The sequence below is a fragment of the Zonotrichia albicollis genome, chromosome 8 (assembly GCF_047830755.1).
Source record: "Zonotrichia albicollis isolate bZonAlb1 chromosome 8, bZonAlb1.hap1, whole genome shotgun sequence".
NCBI lineage: Eukaryota > Metazoa > Chordata > Aves > Passeriformes > Passerellidae > Zonotrichia > Zonotrichia albicollis.
This window is the reverse complement of record NC_133826.1, coordinates 3671497-3697657: the sequence shown is the minus strand read 5'-3', so window position 1 is coordinate 3697657 and position 26161 is coordinate 3671497. Positions and strand designations below refer to the sequence as shown.

Below are 26161 nucleotides of genomic sequence, written 5' to 3'. Positions count from 1 at the left end.
TCCCAGTTCAGTGCATTCACTGGTGTTAACCATTGGCTGCCAATCTTGGGTCTGTTTCATTGTGTAGATGATGGTTCAAAATAGTAACTCGATGCTGTTATTTCCCAAGGCAGCCTCTTCCTCCTCAGACTGTTGAGTTCAGCTGAACTGCATTATGTGTTGCTGGAGCTCACCCCACTGCCCTTGGACACACCAGCCCCTCCATGATCCTGGGCAGGTAAACAGAGGATTTTGCATATTGTAATTCTAGGTGTGCTGCCAGGATCATTTTTCCCATCACTTCTGTGGGAATTGGCTTTGCTTTTACGGTGCCAACCTCCTGCAGTGCAGGGACAGAGACACAGGGCATGGCCAAAGCCTACAGCCCCTGCTGGACATGGCCTCTGTTGGTCTTCACTTGGCAGAACACTTCATGACAAAAATGCTTTGGTAAAGATTTATTATGTATGAGACAAGTTAGATAGTGACTTTTTATTTATATAAGTACTTATTAAGGAAAGGTCAAATTAATAATGTGTAAATGTTATAAAACAAAGGCTGGTATTGCTCTCCCACTGTACCCAGCCACAGTGGGTGGCTCCACAGTGCAGTCTCTAGTTTCCCTCATTTTGCCAAGGTGAACCATGGCCATCCATCACCAAATTAGGAAATCTCCAAGCCCCTCATTAATTTACAGTGCCATAGAGCAAGCCTAATAATGCCCTGGAAGCTCCCAGGCTGATCTCATGATCTCACCAAGAGTGCAAAGTCTAATTGTGAAAAAAATGATTTTACAATTGCTTTGGAAGAAATAAACCAGCCAGCCTCCTGCTAGGGCTGTCAAGGGCCTGTTTGCAGCTGTCCTGACAAAGGATTCTCCATGTGAGGGTGGTGGCCAAGGCTCCCCTAGCGAGGCACAGCACAGATCTTGTAGGGCTGTGGGGCCATTGCGATGCCCATCATGGGCTGGAGGCTGAGCGTGGTGTCTGGGGGTGCCTGGAAGGTGAATTTCTGGAGCAAGGAGGTGAAGAAGAGGAAGAGCTCGGAACGGGCCAGCAGCTCACCCAGGCAGGAACGCTTCCCTGTGGAGACAGAACCCACAGCATCCTCAGAGTGTGCTCTTGCTGCTGAAAATGCTTCTGCCTGCCCTTAGTACTGTGGTCCAGCTGTGCTACCCCATTCCTGGGTGAGTTTTTCAGTCCAAACCAAGCTTCCCAAGAATACTTTGGCATTACAGCATGATCTGCTCACAGATTGCATGATTTTTACACACACACCTATAGCAGGAGTCCTAGTAAAATATATGTATTGTACAAGTGGCCTTGCCCCAATGCTAGTTGTTCTAAATGGGCTGCAGCTGTGATGTCCTTAATTTGGTGGCAGCTGTGGCTAATGAAGATAACTGGGATAAAAGGGGGTGGGTTGGCTGCTCAGGGTGAGTCTTGGAGGGGCCCTGATGAAGAAGCAGGAGCAACACTGCTGTGAAGAGCTACTTGTTGGAAAACCACCCAGAAGGTATGGGACTCTAGAAATAGGATAACAGCAATATGAATATGACAAGTGGTGACCCCGACGTGATAGAAGATAGGACAGCCGATAGCTGTGGCAGCCTGAGAGCTGGGGCTCTAGAAATATAACAACAACACTCACATGACCTGGATGTGCCCATGCTGGGAGAGCTTAGTAAAGAGAGCTACCACAGGAGATGATGGTGCTGGTGCTAAAAGCAACTTGCTCAGGGAAGCTGCTGGCTGGGGAACCTTGTGGTGGCCACAGTGAGGCCCCTGGTGAGCTCAACCATGGGAAGCAGAGCAGTGGCCCCAGTGAAGATGTTCCTAAAATCTCTGGAATATACATGGTTTTTTATACCTCCACATTTCTCTTCTGTGGACGTGAAAGACAGAAAAGGGCTGCAAGTGTGGTTGTGGTGCTGTGGGGAGGCAATGGGAGCATTTTGAGCAGCACCTCCATGGTGCACATGCCCTTGCCATTGCTGTTTTCCTCTCTGTCTCCACCTTGCAGTTGGAAACCCAAGCCCACGTGCACCATAATTCAGCAAATCGTACCTGTAGAAAATGGTATAAAATACTCGTTTTTCCAGAACTTCCCGTCCTTCAGAAAATGCTCGGGGTTAAAAGTATCAGGGGTTTTCCACTCATTCTTGTCAAACAGCAGAGCGGTTAAATTTGTCATTACAATAGTGCCCTAAGAGGAAAAAAGAAAAATAAATCACACTTTTCTGGCACTGACAGCAGGAGGGGCAGTTTTGTCTTCCAGTCTCCTCTCCATGAAGAACATCCTTAGTCAAATTCTACTGAAATTATTTGTGAAACATCCCACAACAAGCTCAGATTTTCTGCTTCTTGTCTGTTTGGAGCTGCAGTTATGTAACAGCATTTTCCTTTGTCAGCATCATTTTTATCTCTTGTAATCTTGGGCTAAAGTCCCTCTAAGAGCTGGGAGCTGTGCCTCAAAGGCATGAGTGGGGTGGGGCACTAATCAGGGAGCTGGAGAACATTGGATGGCAAATCCATGTTGAGCAGGAGTGAACTCTGGACAGGGCAGGGACAGTGTCTGCACAGGAGGGACCTGGCCTGGCACCATGCCGGGGGAGCTGGGAGTGTCCCTGGAGTGCCCGCACTTCCCAGCACTCTGGAGTTTACCTTTGGGATGTAGTATCCATCCACGTAGGTGTCCTCTGATGCCATTCTTGGCACGTTGAAAGGGATAACGTTGCCTTTCCTCTGCACTTCGTGGATGACAGCGTTGGTGTAGTGCAGCTTGTTCCTGTCCTCCAGGGCTGGGGGCCGTGCCTGGCCGATGACCGCGTCGATCTCGGCTTGCACCCGGGCTGGGAAAGAGCAGGAATGAGCACAGGGAAAAACCCTTGGAACAATACAGGGGTATTGCTGTAAGGGTCTACGAAGGGACCTCTTATGGGAGTGTGGGGACGCTCCCAACTGGTCTCTCACAGAGCTTTGAGGGATGAAAGCAAGGCAAAATATGTTTTTGCTAATTGTACCTTGAATTTCTGGATGTACGGCCATAAACAGCAAGGCCCAGCGGAGCGTTGAGGACGTGGTCTCAGTCCCAGCAAACATCAGGTCAAGTGAACAGGCCATGAGGTGCTCCTCCTGGAAGGTGTTACTGTTGCGGTCCTTCAGGAGAAGGAGTGTTAGTGCCACAGGAATGGTGAGGGTGTCCTGGCACCAGGCTTGGTCCAGACCACCCCAAGGATTTTGGCAGATGCTGCTGACCCCTCGCATCCCCATCCTGCTGATGCGTGGCTGAACCTGACGTCTGTCCTGGGCTCATAAAAGGCTACACAGGCAGCTCAGAGAATCGGGGCTGGTTTCCCATCCCCTCTGATTCTAAGCCCCACTCCAGGAGGGTTTTCTCCCCATTGCTGACCTTGGAGATCTCCAGCAGGTAGCTGTCGATGTAGTCCCGGCTCTCTGAGGGGTTCCAGTCCTCCTTGTGTTTGTTGATCTGCTCTTGCATAAAGTTTTGCAATAACCTCCAGTGTTTGAAAATGGTTTGGTGGGCTCCAGGTAAATACTTCATTATAGATGGGAAATTGTTGTACAGCTTTGAACATAGAAGGAGAAAGACAAGTTGAATAAAGAACTTCAAAAACTCTTCTGACATCAAGACTTCAGCCTGCAATTGCTCTTGCTGAACTTCTGGAGCTGGTAGGAACAGCTCAGCTCCAGATGAGCAGAATTCTCATTATGGGGTAACTTGTGTGTTACCCTGTCTTTCAGCAGGCAAGTTGGCAATCAGTGGGCAGGAAAAGTGATTTTGGATGAGAGAGAGCAGTGCGAGCGTGACATAACCTAAGCAGAAGGCAGAAAGAAATGACAGGCAAATCTACCCTATGCAAAGGAACAGGGAATGACAGCTCTGGTCATGAAAACACTGTGACTTAAGGTTGACTCCAGAGAAGAAACTACGCCCTCAGTTGGTGGCAGGAGGGCTCTACCTGGCTTGTGACAGCTCCATGGAGGGCAGTCATTTCATTCATCAGCTTCAGCAGTCTTTGGAAATCCTCATCGTGGTAGTCAAACCGATTGCCAAAGATGAGGGAGCAGATGACATTTGCAACAGCATTAGTGATTTTCAACTGAGGGTTGAAAGGACTCCCTGGAGAAGAGAAAGATCAGTTCTCTTCCACTCTTCTCAGAAAAGAAGAAAACACATGTCAGATGCAAAGCAGTGAAGAAATATGAATGTAATGAGGGGCCCCTAATGGGCACTGTCCTATGTCTGTGCTTTCCTGGGGTGCACAGCTGACCCCATGATCTGGCCAAGCTTGGCAGAACAACCCCAGTGGTCCCAGTTCAATCACTTTATGGAGATGTTTGTTTACTTCTGAAAACAAGGTCTGCAGGATGTATTTGAATTCATTGGAAACATCAGCATTTATGCACACACAGAGAGGAGTAAACTGAAGGTGGACTGTGAATAATGCTGTGGGTGTTGCCTGGTGCATTCTCCAGCCAGCTGGAAGGCAAAGCACCCATAGGAAGGAGCAGGGATGCTGGCAGTGTTGTAGCATCGCCTGCAACATTTTTCAGCATGCAGTGACATTATAACCACCCCTACCAGGATGAACTCACCCTGTTCATCCCTAAACACGTCCACCAGGTATCTGCACTCCTCCTGGATGCACTCACCCTGTTCATCCCTAAACACATCCACCAGGTATCTGCACTCCTCCTGGATGCACTCACCCTGTTCATCCCTAAACACATCCACCAGGTATCTGCACTCCTCCTGGATGCGCTCCTCCAGGCTCCTCTTCCCCAGGCCGAAGTTCCGGAGCGTGGTCAGGGTGAACCTCCTCTGTGCCTTCCACAGGTGCCCGGTGGAGGAGATCAGTCCTGGCAGGAAAATCCCTGTGAGCCAAGGCCGATCTCCCACTGAGGGAGAAAAGCTCCAGGGCTCTGCCTTGTCTCCAGCTGACTCAGACCTCTGCAGGGTCGAGGCTTGGACCTTACAGCTGAGGCATGTCTTGAGGGGTAACTCACCGATTTTGCTGAAGATCTGCTCGTCGATGGGAATGTCAGGGCGTTCCAGGAACTTATCCCCTTGGTTTACGAGCACTTCCTTCACCAGCCGCATCCCGCTTACCAACACTATCTTCATGCTGCCCATGTTCAAGCCGAAGATGTCACCATATCTTTTAGTTTGCTGGGAGGGGACATAAAAAAAAGGGGTTTTCATTTGCAGTGGAGTTCCTGGTGAAACAAGGACACCCTTGTCAGGAGACATAGGTAAAAATAAAGGAAGAGTGGGAGGGGAGACAGAATGTGTGCACTCTGCCAGAGGGCACGACTTTTTTTTCCTCTTTTCCTAAATCCGTGATTGGGATTCTGTTAATTGGCCATAAATCAAGGAAACCTCACCAGGTTTGAATTTTCAGTCCTATGTTTTTCCAGTTTTTGTTCCACCCCATTCCAGCCCCCCCTCGGACCTGTTGGGTTTGTACATCTGTGACTGCACCTGTGGGATCGTGCTGTGACCTTTGCCCATGGAATCACTCCACACTTGTCACCCTGCTTGGACTCAGGTAAATGTCACCGATGAGGACAAACTTCCTGCCTGCCTCCCCTACCTGTGGGGTTTGGGTTATCCCTTTCCCTGCATGGCTGGGGAGGTGTAGCTGCAATCCCTCCATCCCTTCCCCGTGCTGCTCAACACCTACGTACCCTCTGCACTCCACGCACAGGATCTTTGAAGTCTACAAGGTAGAGGTGCCCCAAAAAGGGCAGGCGGAGGGGGGTGGGCGGGAAATTCTTTGGATTTCTGTTCTTCATGTAGTCTGCGAGGAGCAGGAAGATGAAGAGAAAGATGAGGAATGTCTGGAGGGAGACGCTGTCCCAGAGGAAGTGCAGCATGGCTGGATGCTGGGGCTCTGCAGGGACGTGTCCCACAGCAGGTCAGGCAGGTTGAGCTCACAGGGCACCACCGAGGCCCCCAGGTCCAGGGGGAGATGGGTGATGTGCTGGCACAGCTGTGGGTGCAAACACAGGACAGCAAGGAGTGGCTTTTGCAGCCTGCTCTTGAGGCTACATTCAGACTCTGACTTTCCCAGCTTCCAGATAGGATTAAACCCCTTCTTGATTAAACTGAAACATTCCCTCTCATCTGATTTAAAACAAACACACCATGAACCAGAACACCCCCAGCTTCCCCCATCCCCTCCAGACTCCTCTCAGTACTTGACAATACCCCAGTGCCCCATGCCCTTGTCTAAAAGATAGAAATGAGCCTTGTGGTATTTAGATTAAAACATGGCAATTTGAGCATGCAGCTCCCACAAACCCATCTCCCAGGATGACCCTGCTTCCTCCTTCCCAGGGGTCCTCACCGTGCTACATCCCAGTTTCAGCTTCTCAGGGAGTCTGCAGCTGCTCCGAGAGCCTCGTGCTTTGCTTGTTTACAGCAGCTCCCTTCCTGGTATGAGGAATCCTGGCCTAGCCCCTAGTCTCAGGGGACACCAAGATAAGGTTGCACAACCTCTCCCAACCAATCTGAATGTGTTTTGTGTTTCTGTGTATGGGTGACGTGGGCTGGGAGTGAACAGCTGTCCCGGAACTCAGCACTTCCTGAGCACCAACATTTTCTGATCTCCAGCAGAGCAGTGCAGGCAGAGCAGCTGCCTCTGGCCATGCCCTGAGCTCTCCAGCCATCCCTCCCCACCTGCCTTGTCCTTTGGGTCACAGCCCACGGGGAAGCTGCTCCCAAAGCCCCACAGAGCTGGTGAAGGTGCTGAGAAGCCGATGCAGATGCCCAGCTCTGCAGGCTGGGGCCCTTTGCTGGGAGCTGGAGCAGAATGTGCTGCATTTTCCCACCCAGGAGCAGCTCTGGGTTAGAGAGGATTTCATGCACATGGGCCATTTGGAACTTTGATGTGTCTGTTGTGCTTTGCTGTGAAAGAAGCAGGGAGCAGCAGCATTTTTCCCCTGCACCATGTGGCTCTGTCACAGCCCCTTGAGGTCATCAGCTGCCTGCTCTTGCTCTGGGGGATGTTTTGGGTGCCTTTTCTCTCTTTTGGGGCCATCAGTTGTGGCTGTTTGGATCATTGTCCAGTGCTGATCACAAGGCACAGAGGTGCAGCAGAGCCACTCTAGTGATGCCATACACGTGTTCTCCATAACCTTACACTGGGAAGCTGGAAAAGTCAAATCTCTGTTTTACTGCGGAATTTAAAGGGGAGAGGCCTGTTTTTGAGAACATCTCTTTCAATTTCTGCTTTTTAAGCACACTTAGGCATGAGTCCCTGGAGATGCATGTGTTCACCAGCAGTGACATGAGAGGATCCACTTGAAAATTAAACAAGTTCATGCCTCCTGCCTTTAAGGTATGGCATCATTGCATTCAGGTAAAGGAAAAAAAAAAAGATCACTTCAATCATTTATTCTCTCCAGGAGTAAGAGAGGAAACTCCAAAGTAATGAAGAAACACAAGTTTGAAATGAAAGAGAGATCAATATTTATTTGCTAAGCCAGTGCAAACAATACAAACTGCAGTCACAAGCCAGAGGTCAGACCTACAGCAGAAGGAACACAAAAATGGAGAGAAACCAGTGCCTCGTCCCGAGTGGCACTGAAGACTTGATAGGTGAAAAAAAGTCCTTGTATCGTTTATGTTTTCTCTTTCACAAAGACAAAAACACAACATGGGAGCCCGTGACTGTGACACAATAATTAAAACCGCAATAGGATTAAAGTGATCAGTCGGAAGGACAGCTCAGTGACAGAATCCCGGTGTGCCCGGCATGGCAGGGATGTGATGTGCAGAGCACTCTCCCCTGTGGCATAAATCTGCCACTGCACAGGGATTGCTTTGTACCGCAGCAAAGCCGCTACTGCCGGGGACAGAGGAGAAAACCAGCGGAAATGAAACTCGATGTAATCCTCTTTTCCTGTTAGCTATTCCATATCCTACGTGGGTGCCCACAGAAAAGTCACTTATGAAAGGTAAGAAGCAAAAAATCAACAAAAACGAGAAGAAGAATCTTTGCTATAGTGACTATAGTCCAAACTGAAGCACACAGGAGACAGCATTTCTAAGCACAAATGCTTGGTCACATAAATGGAAAAATTCTCTGCAAGTTGCATATTTAATTAACTCTTATCTAAAGAGGCCTGGCGTAGGAAGAAGCTGTGTCCATGGTGCAGGGTGCCCTGTCCCAGCTGCTTCCTTGGCCCCCTGCTACGTCCGTGCTGCTCACACAGACACAAATCTTTGCCAGAAGCAGAGGGGAAGCGCTGAACTTGTGACCTGCCACCACAAAACCACTGTTCCAACACTTCCTTCCTGAGAGCCAGCACTGAACCACCACGGGCATGTCCCTTCCAACTCTGCTGTTCCCTTTCTGCTGCGCTTCAGGTGAGCTGCTCCCCAGCAACCCCAGGGAATTATTTTGTTGCAGCTTTTCTGATTTGGATTTTACTAGCACAAACCTTTTGCTTTTCTAATATAAAATTACTGTATCATGTTTTTATAGCCCTTCCAGACCTGGTGAAAGCACAGCTCCTTGTGCCATCCCACTGGGGCTGGGCTGTGGTAGAAGCAGCCTCTGTTCCCCTGTTGCCTTGTTATTAAAATTCCTATATATTCTTTGAGATCAAAAAAAATTTGCTGTGTCTGCTGCAGAGATGTATTTTATATTTTAGATATCGTTTATCCCTGGAAGTGTGCAAGGCCAGGCTGGATGGGGCTTGGAGTAGCATGATTTTGTGGAAGTTGGCCCTGCCCATGGCAGAGGGGCTGATCTTTTAGGTCCCTTTCAAGCCAAACTATTCCTTGATTCTGTGATTTCCATCACACAGCAGCAATGTGCTGCTGCAGGGAGTTTCTACTACCCTGAGACCAATCCCACCTGAGGCTCAGGATTGGCTGTGGCCACCAGAATGTCCATATTGATGCTGAATGAGCTGTGCCAGAAGCTGTATCCACCTGGGAGAAATTTGCTTCCTCTAGGAAGAGGTGAGTTGTACTCCAGGGAAAACTGAAAAGAGGAAAAGATTGCTCTCTGCTCATTTACTGAGCAGGAGAGCTGGAGGTGTGTGTTCCTGGTGCTGTGCTGATTTCCTGATTTCCCATCCTGCTCCTGGGAGCTGCAGCTTCTGCCTGGAAGTCTCAGCAGGCTCCTTGGAGTGCAGCTGTTTCCCAGTTCAGTGCATTCACTGGTGTTAACCATTGGTTGCCAATTGTTGCGCTGTGTTGTAATATCCTGTTTTAAACTTCCGGGTTCCTTCCCCAGGTGTGCCAATACCTCTCTTCCCCCCTCGCCCCCTACTCGGCTGTCAATCAGTTTTAACATTCCAGCAAGGCACAGTGTGGTTCGTCACTTTCAAAAGATGCCCCTATGCCCAGAGGTCATTGGCCTGTCCTGGTGTCATCCTCCCCTGAGACCCTGCCCCTCCCACCTGGTTGGTGGCTCACCTGTCCCTTCCCTCCCCCTTCCCCAGGAGCTTAAAAGGTCAATGAGGCCATGCGATTGGGATTCTGTTGGAGCTGTGAGACCTCTGTGACCATGGAATAAAGCTCTGGATATTAACCCTCCGGCAGAATCTCTCTCCTTCCTCCTCACCATAGCCTGAAGCCTTCCCTCCTGAGGTAAATGGAATTCCTAACGAGCCTGGACTTGTTCACTGCCCAGCTGCAACCTCCAGCAAGCTAAAGGTGTCTCTGGGGTGATACACCACAGTTGTCGCCTTTAGCCCAGCAGCAAGGGTCAGACGGGCTCAGGCACAATCTACCTGGTAGTATTGGGATTCATATTCCAATAGCCAATATTGGGACTGTTTCATTGTGTAGATGATGGTTCAAAATAGTAACTCGTTGCTGTTATTTCCCAAGGCAGCCTCTTGCTCCTCAGACTGTTGAGTTCAGCTGAACTGCGTTGTGTGTTGCTGGAGCTCACCCCACTGCCCTTGGACACACCAGCCCCTCCATGATGCTGGGCAGGTAAACAGAGGATTTTGCATATTGTAATTCTAGCTGTGCTGCCAGGATCATTTTTCCCATCATTTCTGTAGGAATTGCCTTTGCTTTTACAGTGCCAACCTCCTGCAGTGCAGGGCCAGAGACACAGGGCATGGCCAAAGCCTACAGCCCCTGCTGGACATGGCCTCTGTTGGTCTTCACTTGGCAGAACATTCATGACAAAAATGCTTTGATACAAATTTATTATGCATGAGACAAGTTAGATAGTGACTTTTTATTTATATAAGTACATATTAAGGAAATGTCAAATTAATTAATGTGTAAATGTTATAAAACAAAGGCTGGTATTGCTCTTCCACTGTACCCAGCCACAGTGGGTGGCTCCACAGTGCAGTCTCTAGTGTCCCTCATTTTGCCAAGGTGAACCACGGCCATCCATCACCAAATTAGGAAATCCCCAAGCCCGTCATTAATTTACAGTGCCATAGAGTATTGAAGTGAAAGGAAGCAGACCCATCTTAATTGATCAGCATCGAACTCCAACTTTATTGATTCAATCAGTCACTTTTTATAACAGTGTTAATTAAGCTCATACATATTGCAAAATCCAAGCTCATCATAGGTCAGAGATTACACACCAACCCCTACTTTTGTTTTCAATACCTGTGGTTTGTTATTGAAACCAAGATTTGTGTTCTCACCCTGATATGAAAGGTTCTCAAAACTTACTTTTACTTTTGCATACTTTATCCAAGGACAAGGTATTTACTTGTTATTGAAGACAACCTGAGAACTTCTGCTGTTTACATAAACGGGCCTGAGAATCTTGTTGTTTACAGAAACAGGCTTTGAGAATTTGCTCCTCACAGCTGCCTTTTACTTTTCCATCAGGTGTATATTTTCATGGCCTTTATTCCTTCAAGCCATGTCTTAGCAAAATTCTCCAACAATAGAGGAACCCTAATAATGCCCTGGAAGCTCCCAGGCTGATCCCATGATCACACCATCATGGGATACAGACTGCAAGGTCTAATTGTGAAAAGATTTTACAATTGCTTTGAAAGAAATAAACCAGCCAGCCTCCCGCTAGAGCTGTCAAGGGCCTGTTTGCAGCAGCCCTGACAAAGGATTCTCCATGTGAGGGTGGTGGCCAAGGCTCCCCTAGCGAGGCACAGCACAGATCTTGTAGGGCTGTGGGGCCATTGCGATGCCCATCACGGGCTGGAGGCTGAGCGTGGTGTCTGGGGGTGCCTGGAAGGTGAATTTCTGGAGCAAGGAGGTGAAGAAGAGGAAGAGCTCGGAACGGGCCAGCAGCTCTCCCAGGCAGGAACGCTTCCCTGTGGAGACAGAACCCACAGCATCCTCAGAGTGTGCTCTTGCTGCTGAAAATGCTTCTGCCTGCCCTTAGGACTGTGGTCCAGCTGTGCTACCCCATTACTGGGTGAGTTTTTCAGTCCAAACCAAGCTTCCCAACAATAGTTTGGCATCAGAGCGTGATCTGCCCCCAGATTGCATGACTTTTTACACACACACATGACCTGGATGTGCCCATGCTGGGAGAGCTCACCAAAGAGAGCTACCACAGGAGATGTTGGTGCTGGTGCTAAAAGCAACTTGCCCATGGAAGCTGCTTGCTGGGGAACCCTGTGGTGGCCACAGTGAGTCCCCTGGGGAGCTCAGCCATGGGGAGCAGAGCAGTGGTCTCAGTGAAGATGTTCCTAAGATCTCTGGAATTTACATGGTTTTTTATTCCTCCTCATTTCTCTTCTGTGCATGTGGTGCTGTGGGGATGCAATGGGAGCATTTTGAGCAGCACCTCCAGGGTGCACATGCCCTTTCCATTGCTGTTTTCCTCTGTCTCCACCCTGCAGTTGGAAACCCAAGCCCACGTGCACCATAATTCAGCAAATCTTACCTGTAGAAAATGGTATAAAATACTCGTTTTTCCAGAACTTCCCATCCTTCAGAAAATGCTCAGGGTTAAAAGCATCAGGTGTTTTCCACTCATTCTTGTCAAACAGCAGAGAGGTTAAATTTGTCATTACACCAGTGCCCTAAGAGGAAAAAAGAAAAATAAATCACACTTTTCTGGCACTGACAGCAGGAGGGGCAGTTTTGTCTTCCAGTCTCCTCTCCATGAAGAACATCCTTAGTCAAATTCTACTGAAATTATTTGTGCAACACCCCACTGCAAGCCCACATCTTCTATTTCTTGTCTGTCTGGAGCTGCAGTTATGTAACTGCATTTTCCCTCATCAGCATCATTTTTATGTGTTGTAATCTTGGGCTAAAGTCCCTCTAAGAGCTGGGAGCTGTGCCTCAAAGGCATGAGTGGGGTGGGGCACTAATCAGGGAGCTGGAGAACATTGGATGGCAAAATCCATGTTGAGCAGGAGTGAACTCTGGACAGGGCAGGGACAGTGTCTGCACAGGAGGGACCTGGCCTGGCACCGTGCCGGGGGGAGCTGGGAGTGTCCCTGGAGTGCCCGCACTTCCCAGCACTCTGGAGTTTACCTTTGGGATGTAGTATCCATCCACGTAGGTGTCCTCTGATGCCATTCTTGGCACGTTGAAAGGGATAACGTTGCCTTTCCTCTGCACTTCGTGGATGACAGCGTTGGTGTAGTGCAGCTTGTTCCTGTCCTCCAGGGCTGGGGGCCGTGCCTGGCCGATGACCGCGTCGATCTCGGCTTGCACCCGGGCTGGGAAAGAGCAGGAATGAGCCCAGGGAAAAACCCTTGGAACAATACAGGGGTATTGCTGTAAGGGTCTACCAAGGGACCTCTTATGGGAGTGTGGGGACGCTCCCAACTGGTCTCTCACAGAGCTTTGAGGGATGAAAGCAAGGCAAAATATGTTTTTGCTAATTGTACCTTGAATTTCTGGATGTACGGCCATAAACAGCAAGGCCCAGCGGAGCGTTGAGGACGTGGTCTCAGTCCCAGCAAACATCAGGTCAAGTGAACAGGCCATGAGGTGCTCCTCCTGGAAGGTGTTACTGTCACGGTCCTTCAGGAGAAGGAGTGTTAGTGCCACAGGAACTAACATGGTGAGGGTGTCCTGGCACCAGGCTTGGTCCAGACCACCCCAAGGATTTTGGCAGATGCTGCTGACCCCTCGCATCCCCATCCTGCTGATGCGTGGCTGAACCTGACGTTTGTCCTGAGCTCATAAAAGGCTACACAGGCAGCTCAGAGAATCGGGGCTGGTTTCCCATCCCTTCTGGTTCTAAGCCCCACTCCAGGAGGGATTTCTCCCCACTGCTGACCTTGGAGATCTCCAGCAGGTAGCTGTCGATGTAGTCCCGGCTCTCTGAGGGGTTCCAGTCCTCCTTGTGTTTGTTGATCTGCTCTTGCATAAAGTTTTGCAAAACCCTCCAGTGTTTGAAAATGGTTTGGTGGGCTCCAGGTAAGTACTTCATTATAGATGGGAAACTGTTGTACAACTTTGAATACAAAAGGAGGAAGACAAATTGAATAAAGGACTTTTAAAAACTCTTCTGACATAAAGACTTCAGCCTGCGATTGCTCATGCTGAATTTCTGGAGCTGGTGGAAACATCTCAGCTCCAGATAAGCAGAATTCTCATTATGGGGTAACGTGTGTGTTACCCAGTCTTTCAGCAGGCAGGTTGGCAATCAGTGGGCAGGAAAAGTGATTTTGGATGAGAGAGAGCAGTGCGAGCGTGACATAACCTAAGCAGAAGGCAGAAAGAAATGACAGGCAAATCTACCCTGTGCAAGGGATCAGGGAAGACAGCTCTGGTCATGACAACACTGTGACTTAGGGTTGACTCCAGAGAAGAAACTATGCCCTCAGTTGGTGGCAGGAGGGCTGTACCTGGGTTGACACAGCTCCATGGAGGGCAGTCATTTCATTCATCAGCTTCAGCAGTCTTTGGAAATCCTCATCGTGGTAGTCAAACCGATTGCCAAAGATGAGGGAGCAGATGACATTTGCAACAGCATTAGTGATTTTCAACTGAGGGTTGAAAGGACTCCCTGGAGAAGAGAAAGATCAGTTCTCTTCCACTCTTCTCCGAAAAGAAGAAAACACATGTCAGAGGTAAAGCAGTCAAGAAATATGAATGAAATGAGTGGCCCCTAAAGGGCACTGTCCTATGTCACTGCTTTCCTGGGGCACCTGCCTGACCCTCTGAGCTGGCCAAGCTTGGCAGGACAACCCCAGTGGTCCCAGTTCAACCACTTTATGGAGATGTTTGTTTACTTCTGAAAACAAGGTCTGCAGGATGTATTTGAATTCATTGGAAACATCAGCATTTATGCACACACAGAGAGGAGTAGACTGAAGGTGGGCTGTGAATAATGCTGTGGGTGTTGCCTGGTGCATTCCCCAGCCAGCTGGAAGGCAAAGCACCCATAGGAAGGAGCAGGGATGCTGGCAGTGTTGTAGCATCGCCTGCAAGGTGCGGTATTTTTCAGCATGCACGCCCTGCCAGGATGAACACTCACCCTGTTCATCCCTAAACACATCCACCAGGTATCTGCACTCCTCCTGGATGCGCTCCTCCAGGCTCCTCTTCCCCAGGCCGAAGTTCCGGAGCGTGGTCAGGGTGAACCTCCTCTGTGCCTTCCACAGGTGCCCGGTGGAGGAGATCAGTCCTGGCAGAACACCCCTGTGAGCCAAGGCCGATCTCCCACTGAGGGAGAAAAGCTCCAGGGCTCTGCCTTGTCTCCAGCGGACTCAGACCTCTGCAGGGTCGAGGCTTGGACCTTACAGGTGAGGCATGACTTGAGGGGTAACTCACCGATCTTGCTGAAGATCTGCTCATCAACGGGAAGGTCAGGGCGTTCCAGGAACTTGTCCCCTTGGTTTACGAGCACTTCCTTCACCAGCCGCATCCCACTTACCAGCACAAACCTCATGCTGCCGGCATGCATGCCGAAGATGTCACCATATCTTTTAGCTTGCTGGGAGGGGACATAAACAAAAGGGGTTTTCATTTGAAATTGATGTTCCTGGTGAAAACAGGACACCCCTGTCAGGGGACATGGGTAAAAATAAAGGAAGAGTGGGAGGGGAGACAGAATGTGTGCACTCTGCCTGAGGACTGGTTTTTGTTTCTCTTTTTCTAAATCACTGATTGGGGTTCTGTTAATTGGCCATAAAACAAGGAAACCTCACCAGGTTTGATTTTTCAGTCCTATGTTTTTCCAGTTGTTGTTTCACCCCATTCCAGCCACCACTCGGACCTGTTGGGTTTGTACATCTGTGACTGCACCTGTGGGATCGTGCTGTGACCTTTGCCCATGGAATCACTCCACACTTGTCACCCTGCTTGGACTCAGGTAAATGTCACCGATGAGGACAAACCTCCTGCCTGCCTCCCCTACCTGTGGGGTTTGGGTTATCCCTTTCCCTGCATGGCTGGGGAGGTGTAGCTGCAATCCCTCCATCCCTTCCCCTTGCTGCTCACCACCTACGTACCCTCTGCACTGCGCCCACAGGATCTTTGAAGTCTACGAGGTAGAGGTGCCCCAAAAAGGGCAGGCGGAGGGGGGTGGGAGGGAAATTCTTTGGATTTCTGTTCTTCATGTAGTCTGCGAGGAGCAGGAAGATGAAGAGAAAGATGAGGAATGTCTGGAGGGAGACGCTGTCCCAGAGGAAGTGCAGCATGGCTGGATGCTGGGGCTCTGCAGGGACGTGTCCCACAGCAGGTCAGGCAGGTTGAGCTCACAGGGCACCACTGTGCCCCCAGGTCCAGGGGGAGATGGGTGATGTGCTGGCACAGCTGTGGGTGCAAACACAGGACAGCAAGGAGTGGCTTTTGCAGCCTGCTCTTGAGGCAACATTCAGACTCTGGCTTTTCCAGCTTCCAGATAGGATTAAACCCCTTCTTGATTAAACTGAAACATTCCCTCTCATCTGATTTAAATTATAGTCACCACAAATCAGAACACCCCCAGCATCCCCCGTCCCCTCCAGACTCCTCTCAGTACTTGACTACACCCCAGTTCTCCATGCCCTTGTCTAAAGGACAGAAATGAGCCTTGTGGTATTTATATTAAAACCTGGCAATTTGAGCGGGCAGCTCCCACAAACCCATCTCCCAGGATGACCCTGCTTCCTCCTTCCCAGGGGTCCTCACCGTGCTACATCCCAGTTTCAGCTTCTCAGGGAGTCTGCAGATGCTCCAAGAGCCTCGTGCTTTCCTTGTTTACAGCAGCTCCCTTCCTGGTATGAAGAGTCCTGGCTAAGCCCCTGGTCTCAGGGGACACCTAGATAAGGTTGCACAACCTCTCCCAACCAATCTGACTGCGTTTGTGTTTCGTGTATGGGTGACGTGGGCTGGGAGTGAACAGCTGTCCCGGAACTCAGCACTTTCTGAGCACCAACATTTTCTGATCTCCAGCAGAGCAGTGCAGGCAGAGCAGCTCCCTCTGGCCATGCCCTGAGCTCTCCAGCCATCCCTCCCCACCTGCCTTGTCCTTTGGGTCACAGCCCACGGGGAAGCTGCTCCCAAAGCCCCACAGAGCTGGTGAAGGTGCTGAGAAGCCGATGCAGATGCCCAGCTCTGCAGGCTGGGGCCCTTTGCTGGGAGCTGGAGCAGAATGTGCTGCATTTTCCCACCCAGGAGCAGCTCTGGGTTAGAGAGGATTTCATGCACATGGACCATGTGGAACTTTGATGTGTCTGTTGTGCTTTGCTGTGAAAGAAGCAGGGAGCAGCAGCACTTTGCCCCTGCACCATGGGGCTCTGTCACAGCCCCCTGCAGTCATCAGCTGCCTCCTCTTGCTCTGGGGGACGTTTTGGGTGCCTTTTCTCTCTTTTGGGGCCATCAGTTGTGGCTGTTTGGATCATTGTCCAGTGCTGATCACAAGGCACAGAGGTGCAGCAGAGCCACTCTAGTGATGCCATACACATGTTCTCCATAACCTTAATAACCTTACACTGGGAAGCTGGAAAAGTCAAATCTCTATTTTATTGTGGAATTTTAAGGAGAGAGGCCTGTTTTTGAGAATATCTCTTTTACTCTCTGGTTTTTAAGCACACTTAGGCATGAGTCCCTGGAGATGCATGTGTTCACCAGCAGTGACATGAGAGGATCCGCTTGAAAATTAAACAAGTTCATGCCTCCTGCCTTTAAGGTATGGCATCATTGCATTTAAGTAAAGGAAAAAAAAAAAGAAAATCACTTCAATAATTTATTCTCTCCAGGAGTAGGGGAGGTAACTCCAAGGTAATGAAGAAACACAAGTTGGAAATTAAAGACAGAAGAGATCAATATTCACTAAGCCAGTGCAAATAATACAAGCTGCAGTCACAAGCCAGAGGTCAGACCTACAGCAGAAGGAACACAAAAATGGAGAGAAACCAGTGCCTCGTCCTGAGTGGCGTTGAAGACTTCATAGGTGAAAATAAGTCCTTGTATCTTTTATGTTTTCTCTTTCACAAAGACAAAAACACAGCTTGGGAGCCCGTGACTGTGACACAATAATTAAAACCGCAATAGGATTAAAGTGATCAGTCGGAAGGACAGCTCAGTGACAGAATCCCGGTGTGCCCGGCATGGCAGGGATGTGATGTGCAGAGCACTCTCCCCTGTGGCATAAATCTGCCACTGCACAGGGATTGCTTTGTACCGCAGCAAAGCCGCTACTGCCGGGGACAGAGGAGAAAACCAGCGGAAATGAAACTCGATGTAATCCTCTTTTCCTGTTAACTATTCCATATCCTACGTGGGTGCCCACAGAAAAGTCACTTACGAAAGGTAAGAAGCAAATAACAAGAAAAACAAGAAGACTCATCTTTGCTATAGTGACTATGGTCCAAACTGAAGCACACAGTTGACAGCATTTCTAAGCACAAGTGGTTGGTCACATAAATGGAAAAATTCTCTGCAAGTTGCATATTTAATTAACTCTTATCTAAAGAGGCCTGGCATAGGAAGAAGCTGTGTCCATGGTGCAGGGTGCCCTGTCCCAGCTGCTTCCTTGGCTCCCTGCTACGTCCATGCTGCTCACACAGATACAAATCTTTGCCAGAAGCAGAGGGGAAGTGCTGAACTCGTGACCTGCCACCACAAAACCACTGTTCCAACACTTCCTTCCTGAGAGCCAGCACTGAACCACCACGGGCATGTCCCTTCCAACTCTGCTGTTCCCTTTCTGCTGCGCTTCAGGTGAGCTGCTCTCCAGCAACCCTAGGGACTTATTTTGTTTCAGCTTTTCTGATTTGGATTTTACTAGCACAAACCTTTTGCTTTTCTAATATAAATTTACTGTATCATGTTTTTATAGCCGTTCCAGACCTGGTGAAAGCACAGCTCCTTGTGCCATCCCACTGGGGCTGGGCTGTGGTAGATGCAGCTTCTACTCCCCTGTTGCCTTGTAATTAAAATTCCTACATATTCTTTGAGATAAAAAAAAAAAAAAAATTCTTGCTGTGTCTGCTGCAGAGATCTATTTTATATTTTAGATATCGTTTATCCCTGGAAGTGTGCAAGGCCAGGCTGAATGGGGCTTGGAGCAATGTACTTTCCGGAAGGTGGCCCTGCCCATGGCAGAGGGGCTGATCTTTAAGGTCCCTTTCAAGCCAAACTATTCCTTGATTCTGTGATTTCCATCACACAGCAGCAATGTGCTGCTGCAGGGAGTTTCTACTACCCTGAGACCCATCCCACCTGAGACTCAGGATTGGCTGTGGCCACCAGAATGTCGATATTGATGCTGAAGGAGCTGTGCCAGAAGCTGTGTTCACCTGGGAGAAATTTGCTTCCTCTAGGAAGAGGTGAATTGTACTCCAGGAAAAACTGAAAAGGGGAAAAGATTGCTCTCTGCTCATTTCCTCAGCAGCAGAGCTGGAGCTGGAGGTGTGTGTTCCTGGTGCTGTGCTGATTTCCTGATTTCCCATCCTGCTCCTGGGAGCTGCAGCTTCTGCCTGGAGGTCTCAGCAGGCTCCTTGGAGTGCAGCTGTTTCCCAGTTCAGTGCATTTAATGGTGTTAACCATTGGCTGCCAATCTTGGGTCTGTTTCATTGTGTAGATGATGGTTCAATATAGTAACTTGTTGCTGTTATTTCCCAAGGCAGCCTCTTCCTCCTCAGACTGTTGAGTTCAGCTGAACTGCATTGTGTGTTGCTGGAGCTCACCCCACTGCCCTTGGACACACCAGCCCCTCCATGATCCTGGGCAGGTAAACAGAGGATTTTGCATATTGTAATTCTAGGTGTGCTGCCAGGATCATTTTTCCCATCACTTCTGCAGGAATTGGCTTTGCTTTTACGGTGCCAACCTCCTGCAGTGCAGGGACAGAGACACAGGGCATGGCCAAAGCCTACAGCCCCTGCTGGACATGGCCTCTGTTGGTCTTCACTTGGCAGAACACTTCATGACAAAAATGCTTTGGTAAAGATTTATTATGTATGAGACAAGTTTTAGAGAGTTACTTTTTATTTACATAAGTACATATTAAGGAAATGTCAAATTAATTAATGTGTTAATGTTATAAAACAAAGGCTGGTATTGCTCTCCCACTGTACCCAGCCACAGTGGGTGGCTCTGCAGTGCAGTCTCTAGTGTCCCTCATTTTGCCAAGGTGAACCATGGCCATCCATCACCAAATTAGGAAATCCCCAAGCCCCTCAATAATTTACAGTGTCATAGGACAAGCCTAATAATGCACTGGAACCTCCCAGGCTGATCCCATGATCACACCATCATGGGATATAGACTGCAAGGTCTAAGTGTGAAAAAAATTATTTTACAATTGCTTTGAAAGAAATAAACCCCCCAGCCTCCTACTAGGGCTGTCAAGGGCCTGTTTGCAGCAGCCCTGACAAAGGATTCTCCATGTGAGGGTGGTGGCCAAGGCTCCCCTAGCGAGGCACAGCACAGATCTTGTAGGGCTGTGGGGCCATTGCGATGCCCATCATGGGCTGGAGGCTGAGCGTGGTGTCTGGGGGTGCCTGGAATGTGAATTTCTGGAGCAGGGAGGTGAAGAAGAGGAAGAGCTCGGAACGGGCCAGCAGCTCTCCCAGGCAGGAACGCTTCCCTGTGGAGACAGAACCCACAGCATCCTCAGAGTGTGCTCTTGCTGCTGAAAATGCTTCTGCCTGCCCTTAGGACTGTGGTCCAGCTGTGCTACCCCATTCCTGGGTGAGTTTTTCAGTCCAAACCAAGCTTCCCAACAATACTTTGGCATTACAGCATGGTCTGCCCCCAGATTGCATGACTTTTTACACACACACATGTAGTAGGAGTCCTAGTAAAATATATGTATTGTACAAGTGGCCTTGCCCCAATCCTAGTTGTTCTAAATGGGCTGCAGCTGTGATGTCCTTAATTGGGCGGCAGCTGTGGCTAATGAAGATAACTGGGATAAAAGGGGGTGGGTTGGCTGCTCAGGGTAAGCCTTGGAGGGGCCCTGATGAAGAGGCAGGAGCAACACTGCTGTGAAGATCTGCTTGCTGGAAAACCACCCAGAAGGTATGGGACTCTAGAAATAGGATAACAGCAATATGAATACAACCAGTGGTGACCCCGACGTGATAGAAGATAGGACCGCCGAGAGCTGTGGCAGCCTGAGAGCTGGGACTCTAGAAATATAACAACAACACTCACATGACCTGGATGTGTCCGTGCTGGGAGAGCTTAGTAAAGAGGGCTACCAGAGGAGATGATGGTGCTGGTGCTAAAAGCAACTTGCCCATGGAAGCTGCTTGCTGGGGAACCCTGTGGTGGCCACAGTGAAAGCCCTGCTGAGCTCAGCCATGGGGAGCAGAGCAATGGTCTCAGTGAAGATGTTCCTAAGATCTCTGGAATTTACATGGTTTTTTAATCCTCGTCATTTCTCTTCTATGGATGTGAAAGACAGAAAAGGGCTCCAAGTGTGGTTGTGGAGGCTTTGGGGAGGCAATGGGAGCATTTTGAGTAGCACGTCCAGGGTGCACATGCCCTTTCCATTGCTATTTTCCTCTCTGTCTCCACCCTGCAGTTGGAAACCCAAGCCCACGTGCACCATAATTCAGCAAATCTTACCTGTAGAAAATGGTATAAAATACTCGTTTTTCCAGAACTTCCCATCCTTCAGAAAATGCTCGGGGTTGAAAGTATCAGGGGTTTTCCACTCATTCTTGTCAAACAGCAGAGAGGTTAAATTTGTCATTACAATAGTGCCCTAAGAGGAAAAAAGAAAAATAAATCACACTTTTCTGGCACTGACAGCAGGAGGGGCAGTTTTGTCTTCCAGTCTCCTCTCCATGAAGAACATCCTTAGTCAAATTTTACTTAAATTATTTGTGCAACACCCCACTGCAAGCCCTATTTCTTGTCTGTCTGGAGCTGCAGTTATGTAACTGCATTTTCCCTCATCAGCATCATTTTTATGTGTTGTAATCTTGGGCTAAAGTCCCTCTAAGAGCTGGGAGCTGTGCCTCAAAGGCATGAGTGGGGTGGGGCACTAATCAGGGAGCTGGAGAACATTGGACGGCAAAATCCATGTTGAGCAGGAGTGAACTCTGTACAGGGCAGGGACAGTGTCTGCACAGGAGGGACCTGGCCTGGCACCGTGCCGGGGGGAGCTGGGAGTGTCCCTGGAGTGCCCGCACTTCCCAGCACTCTGGAGTTTACCTTTGGGATGTAGTATCCATCCACGTAGGTGTCCTCTGATGCCATTCTTGGCACGTTGAAAGGGATAACGTTGCCTTTCCTCTGCACTTCGTGGATGACAGCGTTGGTGTAGTGCAGCTTGTTCCTGTCCTCCAGGGCTGGGGGCCGTGCCTGGCCGATGACCGCGTCGATCTCGGCTTGCACCCGGGCTGGGAAAGAGCAGGAATGAGCCCAAGGAGAAACCCTTGGAACAATACAAGGGTATTGCTGTAAGGGTCTACCAAGGGACCTCTTATGGGAGTGTAGGGACGCTCCCAACTGGTCTCTCACAGAGCTTTGAGGGATGAAAGCAAGGCAAAATATGTTTTTGCTAATTGTACCTTGAATTTCTGGATGTACGGCCATAAACAGCAAGGCCCAGCGGAGCGTTGAGGACGTGGTCTCAGTCCCAGCAAACATCAGGTCAAGTGAACAGGCCATGAGGTGCTCCTCCTGGAAGGTGTTACTGTCACGGTCCTTCAGGAGAAGGAGTGTTAGTGCCACAGGAATGGTGAGGGTGTCCTGGCACCAGGCTTGGTCCAGACCACCCCAAGGATTTTGGCAGATGCTGCTGACCCCTCGCATCCCCATCCTGCTGATGCGTGGCTGAACCTGACGTCTGTCCTGGGCTCATAAAAGGCTACACAGGCAGCTCAGAGAATCGGGGCTGGTTTCCCATCCCCTCTGGTTCTAAGCCCCACTCCAGGAGGGTTTTCTCCCCATTGCTGACCTTGGAGATCTCCAGCAGGTAGCTGTCGATGTAGTCCCGGCTCTCTGAGGGGTTCCAGTCCTCCTTGTGTTTGTTGATCTGCTCTTGCATAAAGTTTTGCAAAACCCTCCAGTGTTTGAAAATGGTTTGGTGGGCTCCAGGTAAGTACTTCATTATAGATGGGAAATTGTTGTACAGCTTTGAACACAGAAGGAGAAAGACAAGTTGAATAAAGAACTTCAAAAACTCTTCTGACATCAAGACTTCAGCCTGCAATTGCTCTTGCTGAATTTCTGCAGCTGGTAGAAACAGCTCAGCTCCAGATAAGCAGAATTCTCATTATGGGGTAACGTGTGTGTTACCCAGTCTTTCAGCAGGCAGGTTGGCAATCAGTGGGCAGAAAAAGTGATTTTGGATGAGAGAGAGCAGTGCGAGCGTGACATAACCTAAGCAGAAGGCAGAAAGAAATGACAGGCAAATCTACCCTGTGCAAGGGATCAGGGAATGACAGCTCTGGTGATGACAACACTGTGACTTAAGGTTGACTCCAGAGAAGAAACTATGCCCTCAGTTGGTGGCAGGAGGGCTGTACCTGGGTTGACACAGCTCCATGGAGGGCAGTCATTTCATTCATCAGCTTCAGCAGTCTTTGGAAATCCTCATCGTGGTAGTCAAACCGATTGCCAAAGATGAGGGAGCAGATGACATTTGCAACAGCATTAGTGATTTTCAACTGAGGGTTGAAAGGACTCCCTGGGGAAGAGAAAGATCAGTTCTCTTCCACTCTTCTCAGAAAAGAAGAAAACACATGTCAGAGGTAAAGCAGTCAAGAAATATGAATGAAATGAGTGGCCCCTAATGGGCTCTGTCCTATGTCACTGCTTTCCTGGGGTACCTTGCTGACCCCATGATCTGGCCAAGCTTGGCAGAACAACCCCAGTGATCCCAGTTCAATCACTTTATGGAGATGTTTGTTTACTTCTGAAAACAAGGTCTGCAGGACGTATGTGAATTCATTGGAAACATCAGCATTTATGCACACACAGAGAGGAGTAGATTGAAGGTGGACTGTGAATAATGCTGTGGGTGTTGCCTGGTGCATTCCCCAGCCAGCTGGAAGGAAAAGCACCCATAGGAAGGAGCAGGGATGCTGGCAGTGTTGTAGCATCGCCTGCAAGGTGCGGTATTTTTCAGCATGCACGCCCTGCCAGGATGAACACTCACCCTGTTCATCCCTAAACACGTCCACCATTTATCTGCACTCCTCCTGGATGCACTCACCCTGTTCATCCCTAAGCACATCCACCAGGTATCTGCACTCCTCCTGGATGCGCTCCTCCAGGCTCCTCTTCCCCAGGCCGAAGTTCCGGAGCGTGGTCAGGGTGAACCTCCTCTGTGCCTTCCACAGGTGCCCGGTGGAGAAGACCAGTCCTGGCAGGAAAATCCCTGTGAGCCAAGGCCGATCTCCCACTGAGGGAGAAAAGCTCCAGGGCTCTGCCTTGTCTCCAGCTGACTCAGACCTCTGCACAGTTGAGGCTTGGACCTTACAGCTGAGGCATGACTTGAGGGGTAACTCACCAGTCTTCTTGAAGATCCCATCATCGACAGGAAGGTCAGGGCGTTCTAGGAACTTGTCCCCTTGGTTTACGAGCACTTCCTTCACCAGTTGCATCCCAGTAACCAACACAAACCTCATGCCGCCCATGTGCAAGCCGAAGATGTCACCATATCTTTTAATTTGCTGGGAGGGGACATAAACAAAAGGGGTTTTCATTTGCATTGGACGTTCCTGGTGTGACCAGGACACCCTTGTCAGGGGACATGGGTAAAAATAAGGGAAGAGTGGGAGGGGAGACAGAATGTGTGCACTCTACCTGAGGACAGGGTTTTTATCTTTCCTTTTTTCCTAAATCAGTGTTTTGGATTATGTTAATTTGCCATAAATGAAGCAAATCTCACCAGGTTTGATTTTTCAGTCCTATGTTTTTCCAATTGTTGTTCCACCCCATTCCAGCCCCCTCTCGGACCTGTTGGGTTTGTACATCTGTGACTGCTGTGACCTTTGCCCATGGAATCACTCCACACTTGTCACCCTGCTTGGACTCAGGTAAATGTCATCGATGAGGGCAAATCTGCCTGCCTCCCCTACCTGTGGGGTTTGGGTTATCCCTTTCCCTGTATGGCTGGGGAGGTGTAGCTGCAATCCCTCCATCCCTTCCCCATGCTGCTCAACACCCACGTACCCTCTGCACTCCACCCACAGGGTCTTTGAAGTCTACAAGGTAGAGGTGCCCCAAAAAGGGCAGGCGGAGCGGGGTGGGAGGGAAATTCTTTGGATTTCTGTTCTTCATGTAGTCTGCGAGGAGCAGGAAAATGAAGAGAAAGATGAGGAATGTCTGGAGGGAGACGCTGTCCCAGAGGAAGTGCAGCATGGCTGGATGCTGGGGCTCTGCAGGGACGTGTCCCACAGCAGGTCAGGCAGGTTGAGCTCACAGGGCACCACTGAGCCCCCAGGTCCAGGGGGAGATGGGTGATGTGCTGGCACAGCTGTGGGTGCAAACACAGGACAGCAAGGAGTGGCTTTTGCAGCCTGCTCTTGAGGCTACATTCAGACTCTGGCTTTCCCAGCTTCCAGAAAGGATTAAACCCCTTCTTGATTAAACTGAAACATTCCCTCTCATCTGATTTAAAATAAACACACCATGAACCAGAACACCCCCAGCTTCCCCCGTCCCCTCCAGACTCCTCTCAGTACTTGACTACACCCCAGTTCTCCATGCCCTTGTCTAAAGGACAGAAATGAGCCTTGTGGTATTTATATTAAAACCTGGCAATTTGAGCATGCAGCTCCCACAAGCCCATCTCCCAGGATGACCCTGCTTCCTCCTTCCCAGGGGTCCTCACCGTGCTACATCCCAGTTTCAGCTTCTCAGGGAGTCTGCAGCTGCTCCGAGAGCCTCGTGCTTTCCTTGTTTACAGCAGCTCCCTTCCTGGTATGAGGAATCCTGGCCAAGCCCCTGGTCTCAGGGGACACCAAGATAAGGTTGCACAACCTCTCCCAACCAATCTGACTGCGTTTTGTGTTTTGTGTATGGGTGACGTGGGCTGGGAGTGAACAGCTGTCCCGGAACTCAGCACTTCCTGAGCACCAACATTTTCTGATCTCCAGCAGAGCAGTGCAGGCAGAGCAGCTGCCTCTGGCCATGCCCTGAGCTCTCCAGCCATCCCTCCCCACCTGCCTTGTCCTTTGGGTCACAGCCCACGGGGAAGCTGCTCCCAAAGCCCCACAGAGCTGGTGAAGGTGCTGAGAAGCCGATGCAGATGCCCAGCTCTGCAGGCTGGAGCCCTTTGCTGGGAGCTGGAGCAGAATGTGCTGCATTTTCCCACCCAGGAGCAGCTCTGGGTTAGAGAGGATTTCATGCACATGGACCATGTGGAACTTTGATGTGTCTGTTGTGCTTTGCTGTGAAAGAAGCAGGGAGCAGCAGCATTTTGCCCCTGCACCATGGGGCTCTGTCACAGCCCCTTGAGGTCATCAGCTGCCTGCTCTTGCTCTGGGGGATGTTTTGGGTGCCTTTTCTCTCTTTTGGGGCCATCAGTTGTGGCTGTTTGGATCATTGTCCAGTGCTGATCACAAGGCACAGAGGTGCAGCAGAGCCACTCTAGTGATGCCATACACATGTTCTCCATAACCTTACACTGGGAAGCTGGAAAAGTCAAATCTCTATTTTACTGTGGAATTTAAAGGGGAGAGGCCTGTTTTTGAGAATATCTTTTTTAATCTCTGGTTTTTAAGCACACTTAGGCATGAGTCCCTGGAGATGCATGTGTTCACCAGCAGTGACATGAGAGGATCCGCTTGAAAATTAAACAAGTTCATGCCTCCTGCCTTTAAGGTATGGCATC

At 49.7% G+C, this 26161-nt stretch overlaps 3 protein-coding genes and 1 long non-coding RNA gene across 5 annotated transcripts in view; 1 reads left to right on the top strand and 3 right to left on the bottom strand.

Annotated features, from left to right (window-relative positions):
* Positions 1-747: 747 nt before the first annotated feature.
* Positions 748-6505, bottom strand: LOC141729815 (cytochrome P450 2J2-like). 2 transcript variants are annotated; one of them, XM_074545701.1, is made up of 10 exons: positions 6353-6505; positions 5691-5995; positions 5010-5172; positions 4656-4862; positions 3962-4122; positions 3391-3567; positions 3002-3137; positions 2643-2830; positions 2046-2184; positions 748-1061 (listed from the first exon to the last, which is right to left on the bottom strand). In XM_074545701.1, the coding sequence occupies exons 2-10, from the start codon at positions 5877-5879 to the stop codon at positions 886-888; spliced, it is 1536 nt and encodes a 511-aa protein (XP_074401802.1). In that variant the 5' UTR covers positions 5880-5995; positions 6353-6505; the 3' UTR covers positions 748-885. The 2 variants fall into 2 exon arrangements, with proteins under 2 accessions (XP_074401802.1, XP_074401803.1); XM_074545702.1 differs by having other exon boundaries at positions 4713-4862.
* An 852-nt stretch (positions 6506-7357) lies between these two features.
* The window catches only part of LOC113459925 (uncharacterized), a 46085-nt gene continuing 27281 nt past the window's right edge, over positions 7358-26161 (top strand). The window contains exons 1-7 of the long non-coding RNA XR_012581253.1: positions 7358-8376; positions 8820-8976; positions 9462-9609; positions 9853-15247; positions 16948-17047; positions 17118-18081; positions 18533-26151. This is a non-coding gene — a long non-coding RNA (uncharacterized LOC113459925). The remainder of the gene's footprint in view (positions 8377-8819; positions 8977-9461; positions 9610-9852; positions 15248-16947; positions 17048-17117; positions 18082-18532; positions 26152-26161) is intronic.
* On the bottom strand, positions 10462-16185 carry LOC141729817 (cytochrome P450 2J2-like). Its single transcript, XM_074545705.1, has 10 exons — positions 16048-16185; positions 15387-15690; positions 14707-14869; positions 14411-14560; positions 13779-13939; positions 13208-13384; positions 12813-12948; positions 12454-12641; positions 11855-11993; positions 10462-11276 (listed from the first exon to the last, which is right to left on the bottom strand). Exons 2-10 carry the CDS (start codon positions 15573-15575, stop codon positions 11101-11103), a joined length of 1479 nt encoding a protein of 492 aa, XP_074401806.1. The 5' UTR covers positions 15576-15690; positions 16048-16185; the 3' UTR covers positions 10462-11100.
* LOC141729816 (cytochrome P450 2J2-like) lies at positions 19299-24687 on the bottom strand. Its single transcript, XM_074545704.1, has 9 exons — positions 24499-24687; positions 23834-23996; positions 23537-23686; positions 22848-23008; positions 22277-22453; positions 21888-22023; positions 21529-21716; positions 20938-21076; positions 19299-19951 (listed from the first exon to the last, which is right to left on the bottom strand). Exons 1-9 carry the CDS (start codon positions 24685-24687, stop codon positions 19776-19778), a joined length of 1479 nt encoding a protein of 492 aa, XP_074401805.1. The 3' UTR covers positions 19299-19775.